This window comes from Scleropages formosus, chromosome 5 (assembly GCF_900964775.1).
Source record: "Scleropages formosus chromosome 5, fSclFor1.1, whole genome shotgun sequence".
NCBI classification, from domain to species: Eukaryota; Metazoa; Chordata; class Actinopteri; order Osteoglossiformes; family Osteoglossidae; genus Scleropages; species Scleropages formosus.
Window position 1 is genome coordinate 24,805,859 of NC_041810.1, and position 19,499 is coordinate 24,825,357.

At 51.7% G+C, this 19,499-nt stretch overlaps 1 protein-coding gene across 1 annotated transcript; it reads right to left on the reverse strand.

Moving 5' to 3' along the window:
- Nucleotides 1-485: 485 nt before the first annotated feature.
- On the reverse strand, nt 486-4,214 carry rag2 (recombination activating gene 2). The gene is made up of 2 exons (XM_018765257.2): nt 3,677-4,214; nt 486-2,161 (listed from the first exon to the last, which is right to left on the reverse strand). Exons 1-2 carry the CDS (start codon nt 3,928-3,930, stop codon nt 556-558), a joined length of 1,860 nt encoding a protein of 619 aa, XP_018620773.2. The 5' UTR covers nt 3,931-4,214; the 3' UTR covers nt 486-555.
- Nucleotides 4,215-19,499: the final 15,285 nt, after the last annotated feature.

A 19,499-nucleotide genomic window follows, 5' to 3' on the forward strand; every position in this document is an offset into this window, starting at 1 on the left:
TATTCTGTTTTGAAATGTTTGGTGCATAATTTACCTCATACAATACTGATTAATGTTTATCATTGTGTTACATTTTTAAAAGCGTTTTATTGACAAGTGTTTTTTCATTGAAGAGTATACTACTGTATTTGACATGCAATAAATAAAAGGAAAATAAAAAAATTGTTTTAGATTGTACATCTTGTTCTCTTAAATAACAGCAGTAACAACATTCTTTATTCTCAAAACCACATAATTCACACAAGGATTATATTGATGTGCAGAACACACTGTCCATGTTTAAAAATCTCTTTATTAATTATCATGACAATATAATTTTGACTTTTATTGTGGTATTTATGTTAACACAAAGGAGAATAATTGCTGAATTCCACAGTCACAGCAACAAAAGAAACAATAAAATGGCACTTGAGTTATTTTAAGGGACGACCTGCCATCAACTGCATAACAATCTGCATTTTAAACAAATCGTCGCAACATTCGCTGCAGCTACAGCACAGTCATGGCCATGTGAGGTGTCGGTTGTGTGGATGGACTCGATGTGCGCGCTGGAGGTCACTCAAAGAGACGTCTCAGGAAGCTCTTCTTGGCAGGGGTCAGGTTCAGCTTGACGGGGGCTTTGCGGTGCTGCGTCTTCATGGGAGGCCGCTTGAGGGGTGGTGCCGTGCGGGGTGGCGTCTTCGGGTCCTGCTGGGGCAGACCCCCGTGGTCCAGGCAGAAGTACTTGCTGCTGTTCTGGGAGAATTCCATGAGAAGAGACTCCGGCAGGTCCATGCATTGGGCGTGGACCCAGTGGCCGCCCTCCCCCCGTGAGCAGAATATCATGGCCGGCCGATGGAGCTCGGTCGAGTAGTATGGCTCCCACGTGTTGGGGTCCACTTGGCAGCCCAGGCAGCAGCGCACCCAATAACCCGTCTGGGACTCGTCCTCCTCGTCCTCCTCGTTGTAGGTGTCCCCCTCGCCGTCACTGGTGTCCTCCAGCTCATGTGGCTCCCGGCTGAAATACAGCTCCTCGGAGTCCTCCAGCGGAGCCGAGTCCTCGAAGTCTGTGGACTCCTGGCTGCAGCCCTGCGTGCCGTCGTCCGCGTCTCTGTCGCCCTCCTGCTTGAAGCTCACATGATAGAAGCTGTGGGTCTCCGGCAGGACACCCCTCCCCTCAGCTGGAACCGCGATGAGAGCACTGCCCTTGCCCAGAGTGCCCCCGAACCAGGTGCGGCTGTGGCTGATCTCGCCTGTCCAAGCGGGTGGCTCTCTGGGTTCTATGTGGATCCCATTGTCGTCCAAGGTGATGCCACTGCACTCTAGGTATTTCTGGGTCTCAGACCGGTACCCGCCCAGGATGATGTACTCGTGGGCTGAGCCGGTGGAGACGAGGATGGCACTGGTCAGGGAAAGCCCCGCATCCAGGGTTTCGCAGGAAAGCACCGGGCTGCCTTGGAGCAGCTCCACACGGAGCTGGAACAAACGCGGGGGCCGGCTGTCCGAGGACAGCGTGTGTCCCCCGAGGATGTAGATGCGATCCTCTCGTGCCAGAGCCAGGTGGAAGGACTGGCCATCGGCAAGCTCCGGCATGATGTGGGCTGAGCAGCAGCCGAACTCCAGGTCGATGAGGAACACATGTGGTGGGCAGTCCACTACGGTGTTCCATGTCTCCGTGGTCCTCTCCCCGGGCGGCCTGTAGGAGCGCCCTCCAAAGAGCACGCAGGCCCTCTTGCCCCGGCTATGCACCACGCTCATGGTATGGCCGTATCGCGGGCCCGGCACGTCGCCTGCCAGCTCCTTCTCTCGGCACCGCAGCGTCACCTTGCGGTTGCAGCCGCGGCTCTCCTGACTCAACACGTACAGGCTGCCTGAGATCTCATTGTTGGGGGTGCGCCCGCCGTGGATGAGGTAACATTCGGGTTCGGCCTCCCACGCGTCCAGGTGGGTCACGGCGGGGCATCGCAGCGGGGGCAGGTAGCACGAGTCGTTGGAGAAGGCGATGGCTCTCAGCTTGAACTGCCCTCTCTTCAGGCGCACGCTAAACACCCCAGTGGGGCAGGAGCGCTTGGGCCAGCCTTTCTGGCCAAAGAGAAAGACGTCACCATCCAGCGGCAGCAGGGAGCAGCCGGGCTGCAGGAGGCCTGCGCAGTTTATGAGGGTGAGCGGCTGCAAGGCCATGCTGCAGTGAAGGAGTGGGGAAAAGCAGCACGGATCATTCAGGAGCTAACATGAAGAATGCTTGAACTTAGAGGTTAAACACAAGGTTATAGAAACTGCCCATTCATTTATACGTGAAGGTTTGGTCTTTGGTATTCAAAAACGTGAATAATAATGACTTAAATCACATTTATGAGGTATTGAAATGCCTCAGGAAAATTAATGCATCATATATGGATATGTATATACTGAAACATTTAATGGATCCGTAAGTAATTAACGTCGGCTCTTCATTTCACCGTCGTGGATGAAACATTAAGTTAACACACATGGGAACTGTAAATTGCGCTCAGTGACCTGGACGGTGTTAAAAAACAGTGACAACACGGGGAGGGGGTCTATACGGATTGTAGTCTTTTATCAAGTCTTGGAATTTCTGGGTACATGGACTACATTTCCCAGAGTTCCCTGTCCCACGTCCAGCAGCGTGTGAAAGGGACCGTTGACGAGGTACCGTCACCACAGACCGTTTGTTAGTCGGAATGGCGAGATTTGCTTCTTTGTGAAGTGTATAGAAACTGCATAATGAAACGCTTTGCTTGAATCCAATCTGTTAGACCTCAACAAATGATATATATTGGCCTAGATCGCTTTAAACAGCGGTCGCTGTTGCGTCACGCAGCGATCTAGAAAGAAACTGTGCGCGAGCAAAGACTCAGACTGGCATGACTCGGGGTGTGTCGAACCATTCCAGGACTAAGTACCACCAGCAGGTACATACAGAAGCATGGTAAATTATGGTACCGGCTGCTGCATGTGAGTAGAGCAGAAGGAACGGAAGAAAGACAGATGACACAGCGTGCGTTCGTAACTAATGGACCGCACGCCGGAACCGTCAGTCAGTGGATCAACGAGATCAGTGAGTTTGTAGTTAGTCAGTCCTTCGTCAGCCGGTTCACATCACATGCCGTGAGTCCATACATGCAGTAACCGCACACTTGAAACACTACATGATTAGTACACAGTAGGTCAGTGATCCAGTTCTATGTCGGTGAGTCAGTGCCGCTCAATAAGTAAGTGGGCCAGTACTATCGGTGAGTCAGTGCTGCTCGGTCAGTGAGTCAGTGCTATGTGAGTCAGTGGGCCAGTACTATGTTGGCGAATCAGTGCCACTCAGTCACTGGGCCAGTACTGTGTCGGTGAGTCAGTACTGTGTCGGTGAGTCAGTGCCGCTGAATCAGTGCCACTCGGTCAGTGGGCCAGTACTATGTCGGTGAGTCAGTGCTGCTCGGTCAGCGAGTCCGTGCTATGTTGGCGAGTCAGTGCCGCTGAGTGAGTGGGCCAATACTACAGTATGTCGGTGAGTCAGTGCCGCTCGGTCAGTGAGTCACGTACTATATCAGGAAGTCAGTGCTGTTCCGTCATTGAGTAAGTTCTATGTCAGCAAGCCGGTCAGTACCGAGTCAGTGCAGCTACAGTGCGATGTTCACGCGCATGCAGAACCCGGTCATCCGTAAGCTGCAGCGGCGCCTCTTACCTCGCAGTCTCCCGCGATACGGGGCACGTGTTCCCGAGTCGCCGCAGAAGGTGTCGCGCAGATGAGCGGTGGCCGCACTCGGTCGGCGGAGCAGGAGGAGGGCAGAGAGCGAATGCCGAGCCGCGTCGCTCGTTGAGGTTAAGCGCCTCTCGGCGCCTCTGACAGGTGGGGCGACGGGCTGCGCCGCGGTTCACAGATAACACGCTGAAGCATGACCGTGGCAGGCAGCCCTCGTGCCACGCTGCTACACTCATTGGCCCTCCTCTAAACTTTTCGTCATGTCGAACAGCCCCCCTGCTCAGCCCCGAATGCGTGGGCACCTCATACGCACTTTATCAGCGATCGGGGGTCATGTGGCGGAGCCATTGGCTCAGCTCAGTGTCCAGAGCTAGGAACGACGTAAAAGCACGGGACGGGATGCGCTGTGAGGGGCCACCTGATGCGTCAAGTCACATCCAGGTCCCGGGTGCACAGGGACCTGATGGAGACGAGGCGCTGCAGACACACACCTGATCCCCCCCAACCCCTCGTAATGAACCTTGGCGATGACAGTCGTCGCTCACAGTCGTGGAACTGTGTGTGTTACAAGAGCTGAGAGGAACTCCAGCAGACTTGGTACTGGTGGAACTCTCTGTCTCGCTCTCTCTCTCTCTCACACACACACACACACACACACACAATTTAGGTGTCACTAGAGTCCTGTTGAAAACAGTTGAACGGGCACCACGACGACTGTGAGGTGTGCAGTGCTCTGTGTGTAGCTGCATTCAGTGAGTGGGGCATTGTGGGATTGGGGTACCTCACTGTTGAGGTATTGGGCTCTTCAAGTATGGTATTACTGTGGTGCTGGGGGACTGTAGCATTGGAGTACCCGAGTGTGTAGAGCTACCGTTTGCGGCGCCTGCCCCCTGCTGTGGTGGTCGGGGGTTGGGGTCCCTCGCCACGCTCTCGTGTTTTTCTTTAACTCTTTCCACTCCGTTACACACCGGGCAGAAGCGCAGCTGTGAGGCTCCCAATGACGCCGTGTTGTTTTTCGCCTTGTGTGTTGTGGGAGAGGGCAGGAGAACGTGTGCACGCGCACACACACGCGCACAGAGCGCCCCAGAGGAGCGTTAGAGCTCGACACACAAACAAGCGAGCACCTGGCGTGTGGCACACGTGGCCTCTCGCGCGACAGTAGGTGTCGTGTTGGCCGGTACCTCTCGCCGTTTTCTTCTGCACCCTGTGAGAAACTCCTGGCTCAGGTGTGTTTTGGCGAAGGATGCGGCAACGGTGTCATCAGACGAGCGTTTGTTGCGTTTCCTTCAGTACTGTCCTTCGTTGGAGGAGCTCTGTGACTCTGCAGTTGCTCAGACACGCACACACGCACACACACACACACACACATCTCTGTGCAGGACCTCTGTACAGGTTTTCAGGTGGCTGCTCCTTGTCTGTAGGTCGTCTCTCACCCTGTCTAACCGTCTCCCTCCCTCTCCAGCCATCTCCCTCCATGTCCTCCGTGCTGCTCTCGCTGGACGCTCTCGTTCCTCTGTTCCTTTGCTCTGCCTTCCCCCGTCTTCCTTCTCTAATCTCACGCTGTGTTTAATTTTAATTTCCCTTCTTTGCTGCCAACTCATGTGCACGAGCAGCTTGGAGAAAGGCTCCGGAGGGAGACGTCAGCTAGCAGACAGAGACAAGGGGGACGTCGGGCTGTGCCGCCTCAGCTGTCCTCGCTCTCTGCTGGACGGTGATGTTTGTGCAGCTTGGAGAGATGAATAAGGTGTACAGTTGTGATGAAGCTATTGAAGTAAAAGGTACAGTAACAGTGGAAGTTGGGAGGCCTGTTCCTCTTGCTTCCCCATCGTCTGCTGGACGCACAGCGTGGACGAAGAGGACAAGGAGGAGGCCCTCGCTCCTGCGTTCCTCTTTGAGTGCATTCTCTCCTTCTCCAGGTGAGGGTCAGGGCTCGTGGAGTGTGTCCCGCTGTGTTTTGGGGTGAGACGGGATGCCGGGGGAGCAGGAACACCCGCAGGGGGCCCCCCAGGAGCAGGTGGTGAGAGACACCCTGGACCTCTTCTGCAACTCTGCTGAGCAGACCTATGAGGACTTATTAATGTCGTTCACACGCCTTCCCACAGGTGAGTGCTCAGGGGGACAATGTTACTGTGTCCCTCACACCCTTTTTACTCTAGTATTTACTACTTTACACTACTTTACATCTGAGTATCTCAATCAGTCAGGGTATGAAATTTTCAGCTTCTCCTCCTGTATTCAAGGCTCCTAATGGTTATTACTGAGATTTTCACTCTTTTCCTCTTGCAGGTGTTGCGCGTGGCAGACTGACAGTGGGCTCTAGACTCCGCCCATCCTGCAAGAGAGGCGGAGCCAGGGCAGAGCCAGGGAGAGACGGTGAGGCGCAGCAGACGGAGCATCAGGAAGAGGTGGGCGGCGGCCTGTGGGCCTCCTCGGTGCTTCGTCCACCAATCGCATCGCTACCCCTCTGCCTGCAGTTTCTTGAACCTCAGACAAATGAGTGTAGACACAGAAGTGTGTGATCGCTGGAAGAGCTCTGATGCGCATTCATTTTATCGTGATCGCGATTCACGACCATCCCATCCCGGCAGTTCGGAGCGCCGCTCGCAGCGCAGGAGCTCACTGTTGGCACCACAATCCTCAGGGATGGTGAACTACTGTCAGAGCTGTGGCTCCACTGCTGTTTACCATCTGGGTTGAGGCCCATGGCGCCTGTCCAAAGGTTCGAGAGTTAAACCCAGCTGCACCCCCAATCTGATCGCTGAATCTGCTCTTATTAATAGTCTTCTGCAAAAGTGAATAGCTGAGGCAGCTGGGAGTGTGGTGGTTAGAGCTGCTGCATTTGGAACCAAAGGTTGCAGGTTTGAATCCAACTTCCATCTGTAGTACTTTTCAGCAAGGTACGTAACCCTAAATTGCTGCAGTAAAATTACCCAGCTGTATAAATGGGTACGTAGCTATAGGTAGATTAGCACTGTAAGTCACTTTGGAGAAATGTGTCAGATAAATGCGAACAGCAGCACATGAATCTGAGTGGGGATTAAAACCTGCGACCTTTGGGTCCAAAGGCAACAACTGAAACCACTGCACTGCCAGCTGACCCTTTGCTCTCCCCTCTGGCATGTAAGACAGGACTGTTTGTGCTGCTCTGGGGAACTGGGTGGAGAGTCACACCCCCTGGGGGGACAGTAAAAGTGAAGGATTCAGGGACCCGGTTTGTGGAGCGTTGTCGTTGGCGGGGAGGGGGTTCTGTGACACAGTGAAGGTGGCGGGATGAGGGATGTGGTTTGTGTCTTTTGCAGCTGGACATGTACTTTGCCCCAGAGAACTTCGCCCACAAAGCAGAAGATGCGACGTCCACGTCAGGTGAACACCCCCCCCATCCCTGCTCCCCTGACCGACGAGCGCGATGCAGATTGTGGGTTCCGATGCATCGCTTGTTTTCTGTTAACGTGGAAACAGGCGTGAAATTAATTTGAACATGTTGATCAGAGCGGAGCGGCAGGTTGATGGGCTGCAAGAAACACTTGTTTAAACATAACAAGGTAATCATGGTTCTCAAAGTACCATAGTATACTTTTTAACAAGTTTTTTCTTTTCTTACCACATCAAATTGGAGTCAAGTAAGAAAGTTTTCCTGTCAATTTGAAAGGAAGAGAAAATGGCATCTTACATAATTTCAGGAGAAATTACTCTTGAGGGATGAAAATGGAAAAAAAATTTTTATTTTTTTTTTTGTTGCTCAGTATTGATCTTCAAACTGCATTCAAAAGCCTTTTGTCAGAAGAGGCTCTTTTAATCGGGGTGGGGGCAGCAGTAGTTTTCCCCAAAATCGAAACAGACACGCTACGGTGAGCGGAACGCAGTTGCTGACAGCGGCGCCCGGGACCGAATCGAGTCTCCCCCTCCCTTGTGGTGACCTTCAATTAACGAGGCAAATTACTTTACTATCGCAATTCTGACTTGGATCTAAACCTGTGAGCACCACCCCCCACACTTTGAGGCGGTCAGTCAACACCCCACCCATATCTGTGTCAGCCCCTCCCGCAGCCCCACCGCCCAATCTTAACCCTATCGAATAGGTTTGATCAGGAGGTAATTAGCTGTTTAATTGGCATCCTCGTCTCGTTTATTGCTGCAGCGGCGTCGTGTTGGGAGGGCTGGGGAGTCAATATTTAATGCTCTCTGCTCTTTAATTTATTAATATTCCCTTTTATTAATGTACTGGCATGTGTAATCATTTCCTCCTTGACAGTCGTTTTCCGCCGCTCTAATCTGCGCAGATGTTTTGTCAGGACTCATTCGTCAGGAGCCGCGCTCGCGCCGCCGGCTCTTCTGTGTTCCGGGTCGGCCCCGCCGCACCGGGTTCTTTGGCTCGGACCCTTTTGGTTTTGCATTGGTACGTTTTGTTTCTCCTTTGGTGGCGTCTCTCTTGGCCCAGAGCGCAGCAGTACACAATGACACCTGGACAACCTGGGTTTGGACCGGACCGCCTGCGCTCAGATGTAGGACTCTGCTTTGAGCCGATCCGTATGGGTCATCATCATTTGTGCAGGCTCCAGTGGGTGGAGGTTGCCTATGAAACTGAGGTACCCGTTGCTGTGCATAGCATGAAAAGGGGCTTCTCTCTCATGGTCGTGACCCCATCCTTCCAGGCCCAGGCGCTCTACCTGGTGAGGTGGAGGAGGCCCCTCCCACCCTCTCGCCCTCCTTCCACCATTACACACAGCTAGAGTTCCACACAATGGTGCCTGCCCAGCGACCACCTTGTCGGGGTTCCACCTCAGAAAGCCAGGTAGGGCCATATGGGGGACAGGGATTGATGCATGGCTGCCGTGTCTCCTTAGTGCTTCTGGCCTTTTGTCTCCTGAACGTTTTACTCTTCTGTTTACCGTCATTGGAAATGTGTTTCAGGCTGAGACAGAGGAAGTGCTACCCTTCTCCTTGGATGAGAACTTTGACTACGACCACGTCATCCTGTCCCACAAGCACCCGCTAGAAGGGAGGTGTCCATGGCCAGACAGCTTCTGAGGACAGTGCTCCATGCTGCCCGGGGTCGTCTCTCCTCTCAGGGTTTGAGGAGTGCGCCACAGTGTGGGGGGCACTGCATTTATCTTGCTTTTGACCTCTGGGGGGTCACGGATGAGCAGAATCCTGGGCAGAACGTCTGGGGATTATGGGTAGATATACAAGATGCATTTGGAGAGCTGTCATTTTGAACATCATCATTGTGGGGGACTTGGAGCCTGAATTCATAAACATTTAGGGTTCATCCTCGTTAGGTCTGAATCTGGTTGGAGGGAAGGCATTTGGACGGAAGGTGCTTGGAGGCTTCCTCCTGTCAGCGCCCAACGGATGGACCAAGAGTAGAACATTTCATGGATGAGTGCAGCACGGTGTTTCCCTCCATCTTTCACTGCAGCATGAATCTCCAACTCAACAATCCTTCACCTGGAGATATTCGTACCTCGACGCCTGAGTACGGTACCATACTACTCCCATGTACCTTGTTCAGATGTCCCACAGACATGGTGGTCAGTGCCTGCAGACAACATATACTTCATCACATAAGCTGTTTCCTGCCGGGAGAGATTATATGTAGAGATGGTTTGTACATAGAGTGCTGGAGATGTAAATGGACACCGTGGATAGGCAGGAAAACGGGTGGCTAATGGGTCAAATTAGGTCAGAAGTGTCACTAGAAGCACAGATGAAAACAGACTGAGGTTTTCACACATTGGAAGGAACACAAGAGGATGAGCAGCAACCAGATGGATGAACTCAGTCACAGTGAAAGTGAACACCAAGGACATGAATGGAAAACAGAACTTTCTAGAAGGGCTCTACAGTATGTGGTCAAAAGGGTTGACGTGAACTGTACGGCAGTCTGATGGACCTCATCAGCACACAGCAAAGTCAAGACTGTAATTCAGGTGGTGTAGCAGTTGTAGGTGATGCTTTCCAGTGAAGGACCTGGGTTCGAATCCCACCTCCTGCAGTAGAATGCTTGATCAAGGCACTTACCTTGAATTGATCAAGTAAAAAAAATTACTGTGCCCTATAAATGGGAAAATGAGTGTCAGTAGTGTAACACTGCGAATGTGCTTTGAAGAAAAATGTCTCATATATGAATGGAATCGTAGACTGTGTTGGGGGGTGACTCCCGCGGGGGATCTCGGCGAGGCAATCCGGCGTAGGTGGCAGTTGGTGCTGAATGTCAGTGGATCAGGGTCTCCCTGCAGGTGGAGGAGGAGGGTTGAGGTAGAGACCAGGTGGCCCCCGCAACCCCAAAGTTCACGGCTCCCGCAGATCTTCAGTTGCCGTGGTGAGATGGTGAGATAGAGCGAGGGCAACCCCCACCCCCCGTCACAGGTGTGTCTGCTGTGGGACTCCAACGACTTTCACAGGTGATAAAACGGCCTCTTTCGGGACGGGGGGGGGGGGGGGGGTCTTGATGGACTGCAGTTAAAATGCTGAACCACGTCGGGTGGTGATCTTTAATTTATTTTGTGCTCCATTTTTTGCTTCTGCTGGGCTCCGCATCTCCTGTCAACTTCACTGTCAGCTTCCCCACGTTCCCTTCCAGTAACAGCCCTGTCTACTTATTTACCATGTTGCCATTAAAATTCATTAACTTCCTCTTTCTGCCGTGCTGCAAGATGGGACTGCTTTCATTTATTGATGTGATCATTTTGATGATATTCTAATGTGATTTATTAACTGACATTAATGTAGGCGGCCCGCCAGTGTTCGGAAGCTCCTGCTCAGTTGTCATGTAGGTCATGAAATTAAGACGTGAGCATTTACACCCTACTAGGTCTACACGGAGACAGGCTGTCTTATTTTCGCTCCCGGTTAAGTTGTCATATAAACAGCAAGCGAATTTGCTGGCAAAGTTGCATATTTTTGCATAAATTACAAATTTGATGATTAAACACCAACAGTTGTTTATTAATCAATGCAGCGACTGCAGCTGTGCAAATAAGAGAACACACTCGAGTGATGTGGGTTCGTGCTGTGCACACGTGCCTCTGTGTGTGTGAGAGTCAGGGATGTGGGGGGTTCACCATAAGGTGTCACTGTCTTCTCGCTGTTGGGTGCTGCGAACCGCAGTGCTGAACAACCTCACTTTGCATTTTCTTTGTTTTGCTGAGACTTCCAATCCATTCAAATTTGCGCAGTTCTTGACATTATGGACATCATTGTGGACGTGTCCTCAAACCGTGGCGAGTGTATAGCTTTCCCAAGGGTACAGTCGTGGGATGCTTGAGGACCTCAACACTTGTCTCATTCCTGGGACACCTTCTCCAGTGTTAGTCAACTAGGCCAAATGATGTTGGCGTACTTAAGAGATGGTTAAGGCATCTGCTCCCCAATACCTCATTCACAGGGGTCCAAAACTGAGAGCCATTTGGTTCTTGGCTTTGACTCCAGTGTGGTGGAATGAGCTCCCTGTGTCCCTCAGAGCTGCTGAATCCTTCCCACATTGAAGAAGAGTCTTGAGCCCATCTCTTTGAGAGCTACTCACAGCCCCCGTAAATGAGTCCAACACCATCTGTCACAATCGCCTTTGTACAATAGCAGCTCCTTGCAAACTGTTGGATGCGAGCGTGGCTCCAGTGTGCTCCCCGGGTCACTTTTACGCACGCGTACATGGTAAAGATGAACGTGTCAAAAGACCACATTGGGGGCCACTATGGGGTGCCTTCAGGGCTTGCTGCTAGTGGGCTAGAAGATAGTTAGGGTGCTGTTGGAGAGTCCTGCTCCACGCACTTCCACATTCCTCCTTTATATTGTTTTCGTTTTTCATGCCTTTTGTGGACCTGCCAGTGTAACGCAGACGACTTGATCTCAGTGCGTTTATCCTGGAACCCAGCTGGCTCTGCAGCGGGAGCCTCTACCAAGCCTGACAGCTGTCCTGTGTATCAAAAGGCGTGGAGTCCTCCCACCCCTGAATTTCTCAGAGTTGACGGCGACAGAGCAGCCCCAGCGGGGGGTGCCGATCGACCGGAACACACCAAACGGCCCCGGGAGCCTGAGGGTCCGCTGGACTCTGAAGATTGAGAGCAGATTTGCAGCTCCGCTGGAATAATGGAGATAAGCGATTGCCATCGGAGCGCCGGGCTCTTCCGGACCAGTCGCTCCCAATAATAGTGTGGCACGGCGTGGGGGGCTGCGTGGGGGGAGCTCTCGCATCAAAACACAGCGCAACACGGCGCCGTCGCCCCGTCACACTCCTGTGACAGCGTCTAATTTCTATCATAATTCGAGGAACACAATGCTGAAATTAACAGCGTAGCCTCTGACACTCATTTTTTCTTTCATTTTAGAAATTGCTTATTTCTGCGGCAGCGTTTAGCGTCGGGGCTCCGCAGCCCTCAACCGCTTTATTTAGAGACAAACACGTCTTGTTCCTTGTTTCTGGAAACAAGGAGACGCCTTTCTCCCCCTCGCCTCATTGCCATTATTTCTCATGTCTTTCCTGTTCCTTTTTAATTCAACCATCCATTTCTAGGAGTAAACACGACAGATGTTTCGGCAGTGAAATATAAAATTGAAATATACAAAGCGGTGGGGGGGAGGGCAAGATTTTGAGTGGTGATCTCTGACCTTTCCATACTTCCTATGGAAACGTTGCTTTTACCTACAGGGCAGATAGCCCATCGTGACCTCTAACCCCCTGGGCGCCCCTTGCTGGTGCTAGCTGAGGGCTCTGCCGTCCTCTAACATGAAAAGGTGTTCCTGTCCATAGCAGCTACCCAGGTATGAAGGTGGAACCATAGTAAATCTAAGGGAGATGCACGGTGATGCGCTTGCAGAAAACAGCGAAACCGCAATAGTTTTAGCGTCGTCATGGTTACGTTCAGGCAGCTTTGCAGTGTCTGTACACCCCTCTGTGCCGCGCTGCCTGTTTCCTCTCAGACTGAAGGACAGAGAGACTAACTTGACTGAGGACAAAAAGTGAGATGTCCCTGAAGGCACATTGTTTGACTTCAGTGCAGTGCAGTGTCCCTACCTGTTCCTACCTGGCCAAGGTAGGAAGGTCAGGATGCTCTCAGCAGGTTCAATTCTCTTCGATTCCCCCAAAGCAGACAGAACTCAGATGTTGAACGTGTTTTATTCCATTCTTCTCTATATTCTCCGTAGTTTTGCATAAACTGGTAAAAGCTCAGAAGAGCATCAGATGAAGGCTTCAATATAAAAATGGGGACGTGGCCCCTTTAAGGCACAACGGAAACAGTGCAGGTACAGAGGCAGGTGTGTCTGTGGCGCAAATGCGCTTTACCCCTCGAAGGTCGACACAGACTTTAATTTCACTCGAGTTCCTAACGTCCCCTTTTACTGTTATTTTTACAAACCCCCCCGGTGGTAAATGACTCGCTCTGGTCTCGTTGGAGGGCCACCTGTAAAGTGCAGCACGAACCCGAGCTCCTTGCGTCCGAAACAGGCCACGGTCGCGAGCTGTTGTAAATGCGCCGTGAGTGATGGGTCTCTCTGCGTTGCGCCCGGCTCAAGGCTGCCGCCTGATTAGAATCCCCCCGTCCTCGGGCGGCCAGGTGGGGTGAGGGGGGCCAGTAATGTTTATGCGCATCGTTCGTGTTTCCCAGCAGCGTGAGTGATACGCATCGTCATAGAAAAATGGGAACCTTGAAATTCAGCAGCTGCGGGTGCAGCAGGAAATGAGACGAGCAGATTTTTCATTTGCAGGCGGCTGGAGGAGCTCAATACGGCGGCGGCGCTGTGGCGAAGCCCTCGATTACATCTCCCTACATAGGCCTCGGCGGCGATAAAAGGCCCCGATGGCCCACAATCATGCCTATATCTCTATTATGCTTCGTATCTTTTGGTTCAGGCGGGATATAAACAGGAAGAGGCGTGGCACCCTGTGCACGGCAAGGGGCAGAGTGGGAAACGGGGCATTGACAGCGGAGAAGCTCATGGGATGGAGGGTAACTTGCTGTGCGCTCCCATCGCTGCCTGCATGTGACACGTTCATCCGCTCATCCGTCCGCCGTGAAACTGCCCCTTTCCAGGCTTCCTGCTCATCGCGAGTTGGAAAACGTGCCGAGTGATCCCGACGGAGAACCCCCTGCCACGCCACATTCTTGTCTCTCCTAAATGTCAGATCATGTGCCGTTTTATCCCTCGGTTCCCCGCTAACGGAGACGTCGGTGTCGCTCGCACTAACGTTAACCATCCTCTTCGGCCCAAAAACATCTCATCTTTTCATTGCTCATGACATAAATCAGTGGGCTGCTGGAGCTCCCAGCCCAATGTGCCCCCCAGTGCCATGGGGGGCAGTCGCACAGAGAGGCCTCCGCTTTTACACGCTGCCTTCGCTGAGACCGCTGGACGTCAGACGCTGCTGGAGGGTGTCGTAATAGCGGTGACAGTGTGGTCACAGTGTAGTGACGGGCCAGGCGGAGGGCGACGTGGGACTTGGTAACGTGGCCATCAAGCAACAGTCGCGTTGTTCCACTGTGACCTCATTAACCTTTTGCGCTCACCATGAAAAGGTCACGGTAGTTTATCACTCTCAGATTTGCTCCCCCGATCGTGGCCATGAAAATCGGTACATGTCAGGAACGCGGCGGACATACAGTGCGGCTGCACGCGCGTCTCTTCCTCGGCGCTCCGTTGCCTGGAAACGCAAGCTGTCTTGTCACTGGAACTGTTCCGTGAGGGTAAATGTTCGAGAGCCTCATGCTCCTTCGCAGTAAAAGTGAAGTAAAAATTCTGTTGCTTTCAAGGCGCTTGTTTCCCCTCTTGATTTTCCCTTTAGAATCCGGTGGATGTTAAAGACACCAGTGTGTGTTTTTTTGCGCAATGGACAAATTACTTGGGGTCAAAGAAACGCACAGCAGCCATCTGCCTCCCCTCGTAACGGAGAATGAGCCTTTTCTCCTGCGTACGGGTGGACATTGGGTCCGTACTGGGGACGAACGGGACGCCGGGAACTGGGTACGTGTCTGCGAACACAGCTAAACGTGGAATGTCAAACTGACGTTGAGCTCGAAAGATTCAAATTGGTTGTGGTGGACATGGTTGATGTGCTGGGCTGCGTTTCTCCATCTCTGTCTCTCGGTCTGTCTGTCTCTCTCTCTGTCTTGCCTGTCGGTGTCCTCCTGTCCCTCGTCATCTGTGGCTGCACCACTTAATTTATGGTGTTCTTGATGTTCAACAGCAGGGACGTGAGTGGCAGTGGCGCTGACTTCCACGGTTGACTTTGGGTCTGCGAGACACTCCCAGCGGCCCCTTGCTGGACTTTCGGCTCGACCGCAGGAGAACCGATCCCGAACCCGGGAGCTGGGTGGGGTAACCTTGTAAATTGTGGTACGAGTGCGAGAGGAAAGCTGTTCCGTCCCCCTACTCCGGTACATTCCGTGCTTTTTAATTTGTACTTCGACGTGGCTGCCGAGGCCAGGATGACCGCAGCACAAGCCGCTTTTAATTTCAGCTCATTGGGGATGAGAAGGGAACGTATGACAGTGTATCACAGCGCAGTACTGACAGCACAACACACACACTTCGCTTCCAACGATACTGCAAGAGGCAGAAAAATAACATTGACTTTTTGACTGGATCATAGTTTGTTGAACAAGTAATATAGTTTGGAACAAGTGCGACTGTACAGAATTAGTAGGAGCCAGAAGATGGTGTGCGTGTGAGTTGTAGTGTTCTGCGAATGCAGTGGAGCAAACTGTGATCCAGTGTACGTGTTTCAAAGGTGCAAACATTTTCCAGTTCATATGTAACCACGTTTTTGTAACTTGTGTATATGATGGGGCTGTGTGTCGCAGGAGGGAACCTGTGCGGCTGCCTCGATCCAACTCCCTCGCGCTGTTTACGGTTCCTGGCTGCCTTCCCTGAGGGCTGAGAGTAAGAGGGACAAGAACCCTGTGCAACAGGTGAACAAGCAGCGTTCAGCGGGACTTCACACACGCACAAGGTATCTTTATTTTCACCAGTTTTAAATTAATTTATTCTAATTCCGAATATTGGAAATTTATTCCTGCTCTAGCTGCCGTTTGTGCGGAATGAGCCGAATTATTGATTGTAACTTAGCAGTAGAAGTGACTCTGGAGTTAGGAACAAAGCGAGTTATGAACAGACTTCTGGTCCCAGTTGGGCTGCAAAGCCAGACACAGGTTATTGATCAGTATTTGTCTCGGTGAAAATTCCCTCTCGCACAGTGTAAAACAGAGTAACCACATGAACCACCGAAGAAAAATGGCTTAAGAGGGCAGTGCACGGATGTTCCCATGGATACGCGGCTATGGTTCGTGTTGAGAGACGTGCTGCCCGTCCGGACGTGATGGAGGTGCACGTGAGCGGTGCTGATGAGAGGGGAGGCGGCGCAGGACCTGACAGGGTGATAAATCAGACGCCTCCAACCTTTTGATTAATCTGTGTCCATTAAAAGGGGAAGATTTGAAGAGATCGGCGGAAATTAGGCACTTATGAGCTCTATTGAAATGGATAGCAGTGTTCATTTATTTTACAGTCCATAACACTGCGGAGAAGGGTCAGGGAGTGGTGTGTGTGTGTGTGTGTGTGTGTGTGTGTGGCCTTTAATGGACCTGATTTGCTTGGTTTGTTGGCTTTTATTTGGAAAAATAATAACACAGCAACTCAAAATGACCAGAATCCAAATAGTGCAGCATCTCCGGTTTTGGTCCAAAGCACAGGAGAGTGATGATAAAACTGCCGAGGCATTGACTGTACAACATTGTGTGTGTGTGTGTGTTTATGGATAAGCGCTTCCAAATAAATATATATTTGTGTGTTAGTTTCATAGTTCATGTTGACGTTGCACATATAAAACGTCGACCCCTCCTCCCAAAGGTAGACAAATAATTTTAATTAATATTTTGTTTTCTCCATCTCTCTGTGTGTGTGTGTGTGTGTGTGTGTGTGTATATGTGTGTGTGTGTATATATAAAGCATAAATAGACCTCCTACTCCTGCGGAACTTGTGCCTCGGCCAACTGTGCAGAGATGATTAATGAGCGCGAGGTGTAACCTTCATTTAGGTCCAATTAATCAATATAACTGAAGTGGATACAGAATAAAAAGGATCATATTTTGTGCAAATCTGGTCTATATCCAGCTGAAGGGTTATTTATGGGTGTCTTATGCTGATGGAAAACTGAGCATGCTGGGAGTGTGGAACTTCCGCTGGTTTATTGGTTTTAACGACTGACATTTTGGTGTTTAAATTTAATTGACCTTTGTGCTGCACCTGCTCTTCATCATCGCTGCTCTGTCCTCATGGGATTTCCTCGCTCGTAGTCTCTCCTTCTCATCGCAGCCGCTCGACTGACGGGTCCCTCTTGTCTGCTGATGTGTCTCTATCCCCTCCCCTCTTGTACGTCCTTCCTCCACCTGTTTGTGCTGTTTCTTGTGTGCTGCGTTGATCTGTTGGGCAATACCTGATCAACACAACACCCATCACAGTGTCTCTGCCCAACTGTAATTGGTCGCCTGCGTGTCGGCGACGTCTTTGCATGTGATTGAGACGCTCTGATCTGCTTGATTAACTCTTCCCATAATTACAAGCGGTTTGTCGATTTCGGTCATCTCGTATCGCCCTTGACGGACCGGCGCGCTGCTGCCGTATCCACATTCAATCTCCAGTATTAGTGCTGCGGCGTGGCGACTCCGACACGGAACGCACACAAAACGTATTGATTTGTTATTGTATTGTTTGTTATGTTGTGAACTGCCAGTAGTCATCAGCAATGGTGGTGGTGATGATTATCATCATCACAGTCGGGACAATGTTTTCACAGCAAACTGGACGCATTCACAAGGGAGGGCTGCAAACGTACGCAGCAAATGGACGAAAATGTATGTGCATGCACGATGGAAGAGGGAACCTCTGATTTAACTGACATTCAAACCTGTCTGACATGTTTCTCCAAGGTGACTCACGGTGGGAAGTTTATTTACTTTGCAGGGTTAGTTGGTCGGGTCAAGGGTACTACAGCTGGAGGTGGGATTTGAACCCAGTTCCTTTGAGTCTAAACACAATGGATCTAACCGCTGTGCCCCCTGCTACCCCATATTATTAACTGTTGTAGGACTCTGCACTTGAGCTCATGTTTTGTGCACGGAAGGAAAGGGCAGCGAGGTGCTGTACCGTGGTATAAAGGAGCTTGGAAATGCGTCGTGATGTTCTGGCTGCAGGATGTGACCGTGAACAGGAGAGCGACCGCTTTCATTTTCACCATCGGCACCGGTGACACTTTTATAACTGTTAAAATGTTTACGGAGGAAACATTTCGCGGTTTTTCACTCTGTCACTCAAATGTGAACCCTGCTGGATGGTAACCGTGGCGACGGCTCCTTGCATCCCGAATGGACCGTATGAACCACACGGAATTGGTGGGTTCGGTGAAAGTGGGGCTCTAGAGCTAATAAAAGAGTTATGAGGTGACTGAGGTGAGCTGTGACAGGAGTCGGGTGCGAGGGGTGTCTGTCCCGGCTGTGGATTTTTTCTGCATCCTGGGCTGCAGAATCGGGCTGCGACCGGTGTCCTTCATTCCCTGACTACTGTGAGCCCCACGAGCGAGTTTTTTTGATTCGGCCAATTGTCACGGTGCGCCCGGCACCTGCCTCCTGCCTTGTTCCAGCTGGACAAATACGCTGGGATGGGGACGGGGGCCACGCTGGGGTCCTAATGCAATTCTGGGCCTAATCTGCTTATGGAGCCAAGATCGGTTTTCTCCGAAAAGGACGGAGCCTGCGTTACCGTGACGACAGTGCGCCGTGAGCCACGGAACTCCCCACCGCTAATGTGATTCCTGGCTGCCTCCCTGTGAACCCCCAGTAGGGACACAGGGGGCGCCGCTGTCGCCGCTGCCTGCCACAAAATGACATCGACACTAGTTGTCATCCTGCCATATTTAATGGTGTTCTACAGAAAATTTGCGTCCGGTGGCACCCAGAATGCCACTCGCATGGTGTGTGGGGGGGGTGGGGCGGGTCTCGTCTCAGCAGTGCCCCCTGCGTCCTCGGCTCGAAAGCAGGTGGGCAGAGCAAACGTGGCGCAAGGCCACCTCCCACCGTGGCGTGACAACATGGAGGTCTAGTGCCGGGAATTCTGGGTACAGTTCCCTGTAACAGATACTGCTTGTGGCATGTATGTGGGTTCGACTCCTGACCAGGCGTGGCGATGGGAAACGCGCACACGGCACGTGGAGCGTGGATGTTCACACCGGGACGGGGGGTAAATGGGAATAGAGTTGCAGTGTAATTCGGATGAGTCCCCTGCAGAGCCCGAGGACAGGATTGGACCACCAGAGTGCGAACGGCACCCTCATCCTGTCGCTTCTCCGCAACAACCCTTGTTTTTGTTGGAATTGGTTCTTTCCCTCTCGCTGGGTTGTGCTTCAGGGATAAGTAGGAAAGCAGGGCGAATGAATAATTAAACGAGGTAAAACCGAGCGGATAAATAATCATATCGTTTTATTTGCGCACGGAGATGCCCGGACCTCGTGTCTCTTACTAAGCTGCTTATTAATATTTGTAATTAAAAATCAAGGGAAAGGTGGAGGGAGGGAGCTCCTCCAGAGCCTCACTGCTCCGGCGGGGTTCGAGACCTTCTCCTTGCTCTGCAGGCCCCCGTCGTGTTATTTCTTTGTGCAGCTCTTTTGTCTGCAACTTCCTGCTGGAAGGTGAACGCCCTCACCTGGACTCACCTGGGCGAAAAGCCTCACCTGTGGACACACGTCAGCACCGAAACATGTCGAAAGGCTCCTCTGCCTGTACTTTGTCACCAAGAGGCGCTTAACTGAAGAACTGA

Coding starts and splice junctions, on each gene's coding strand:
- rag2 (XM_018765257.2), bottom strand. CDS start 3,930: ATGAGTGTAGCAGCGTGGCACGAGGGCTGCCTGCCACGGTCATGCTTC. Junction 2,162..3,676: donor GTATCGCGGGAGACTGCGAG/GTAAGAGGCGCC, acceptor CCTTCACTGCAG/CATGGCCTTGCAGCCGCTCA.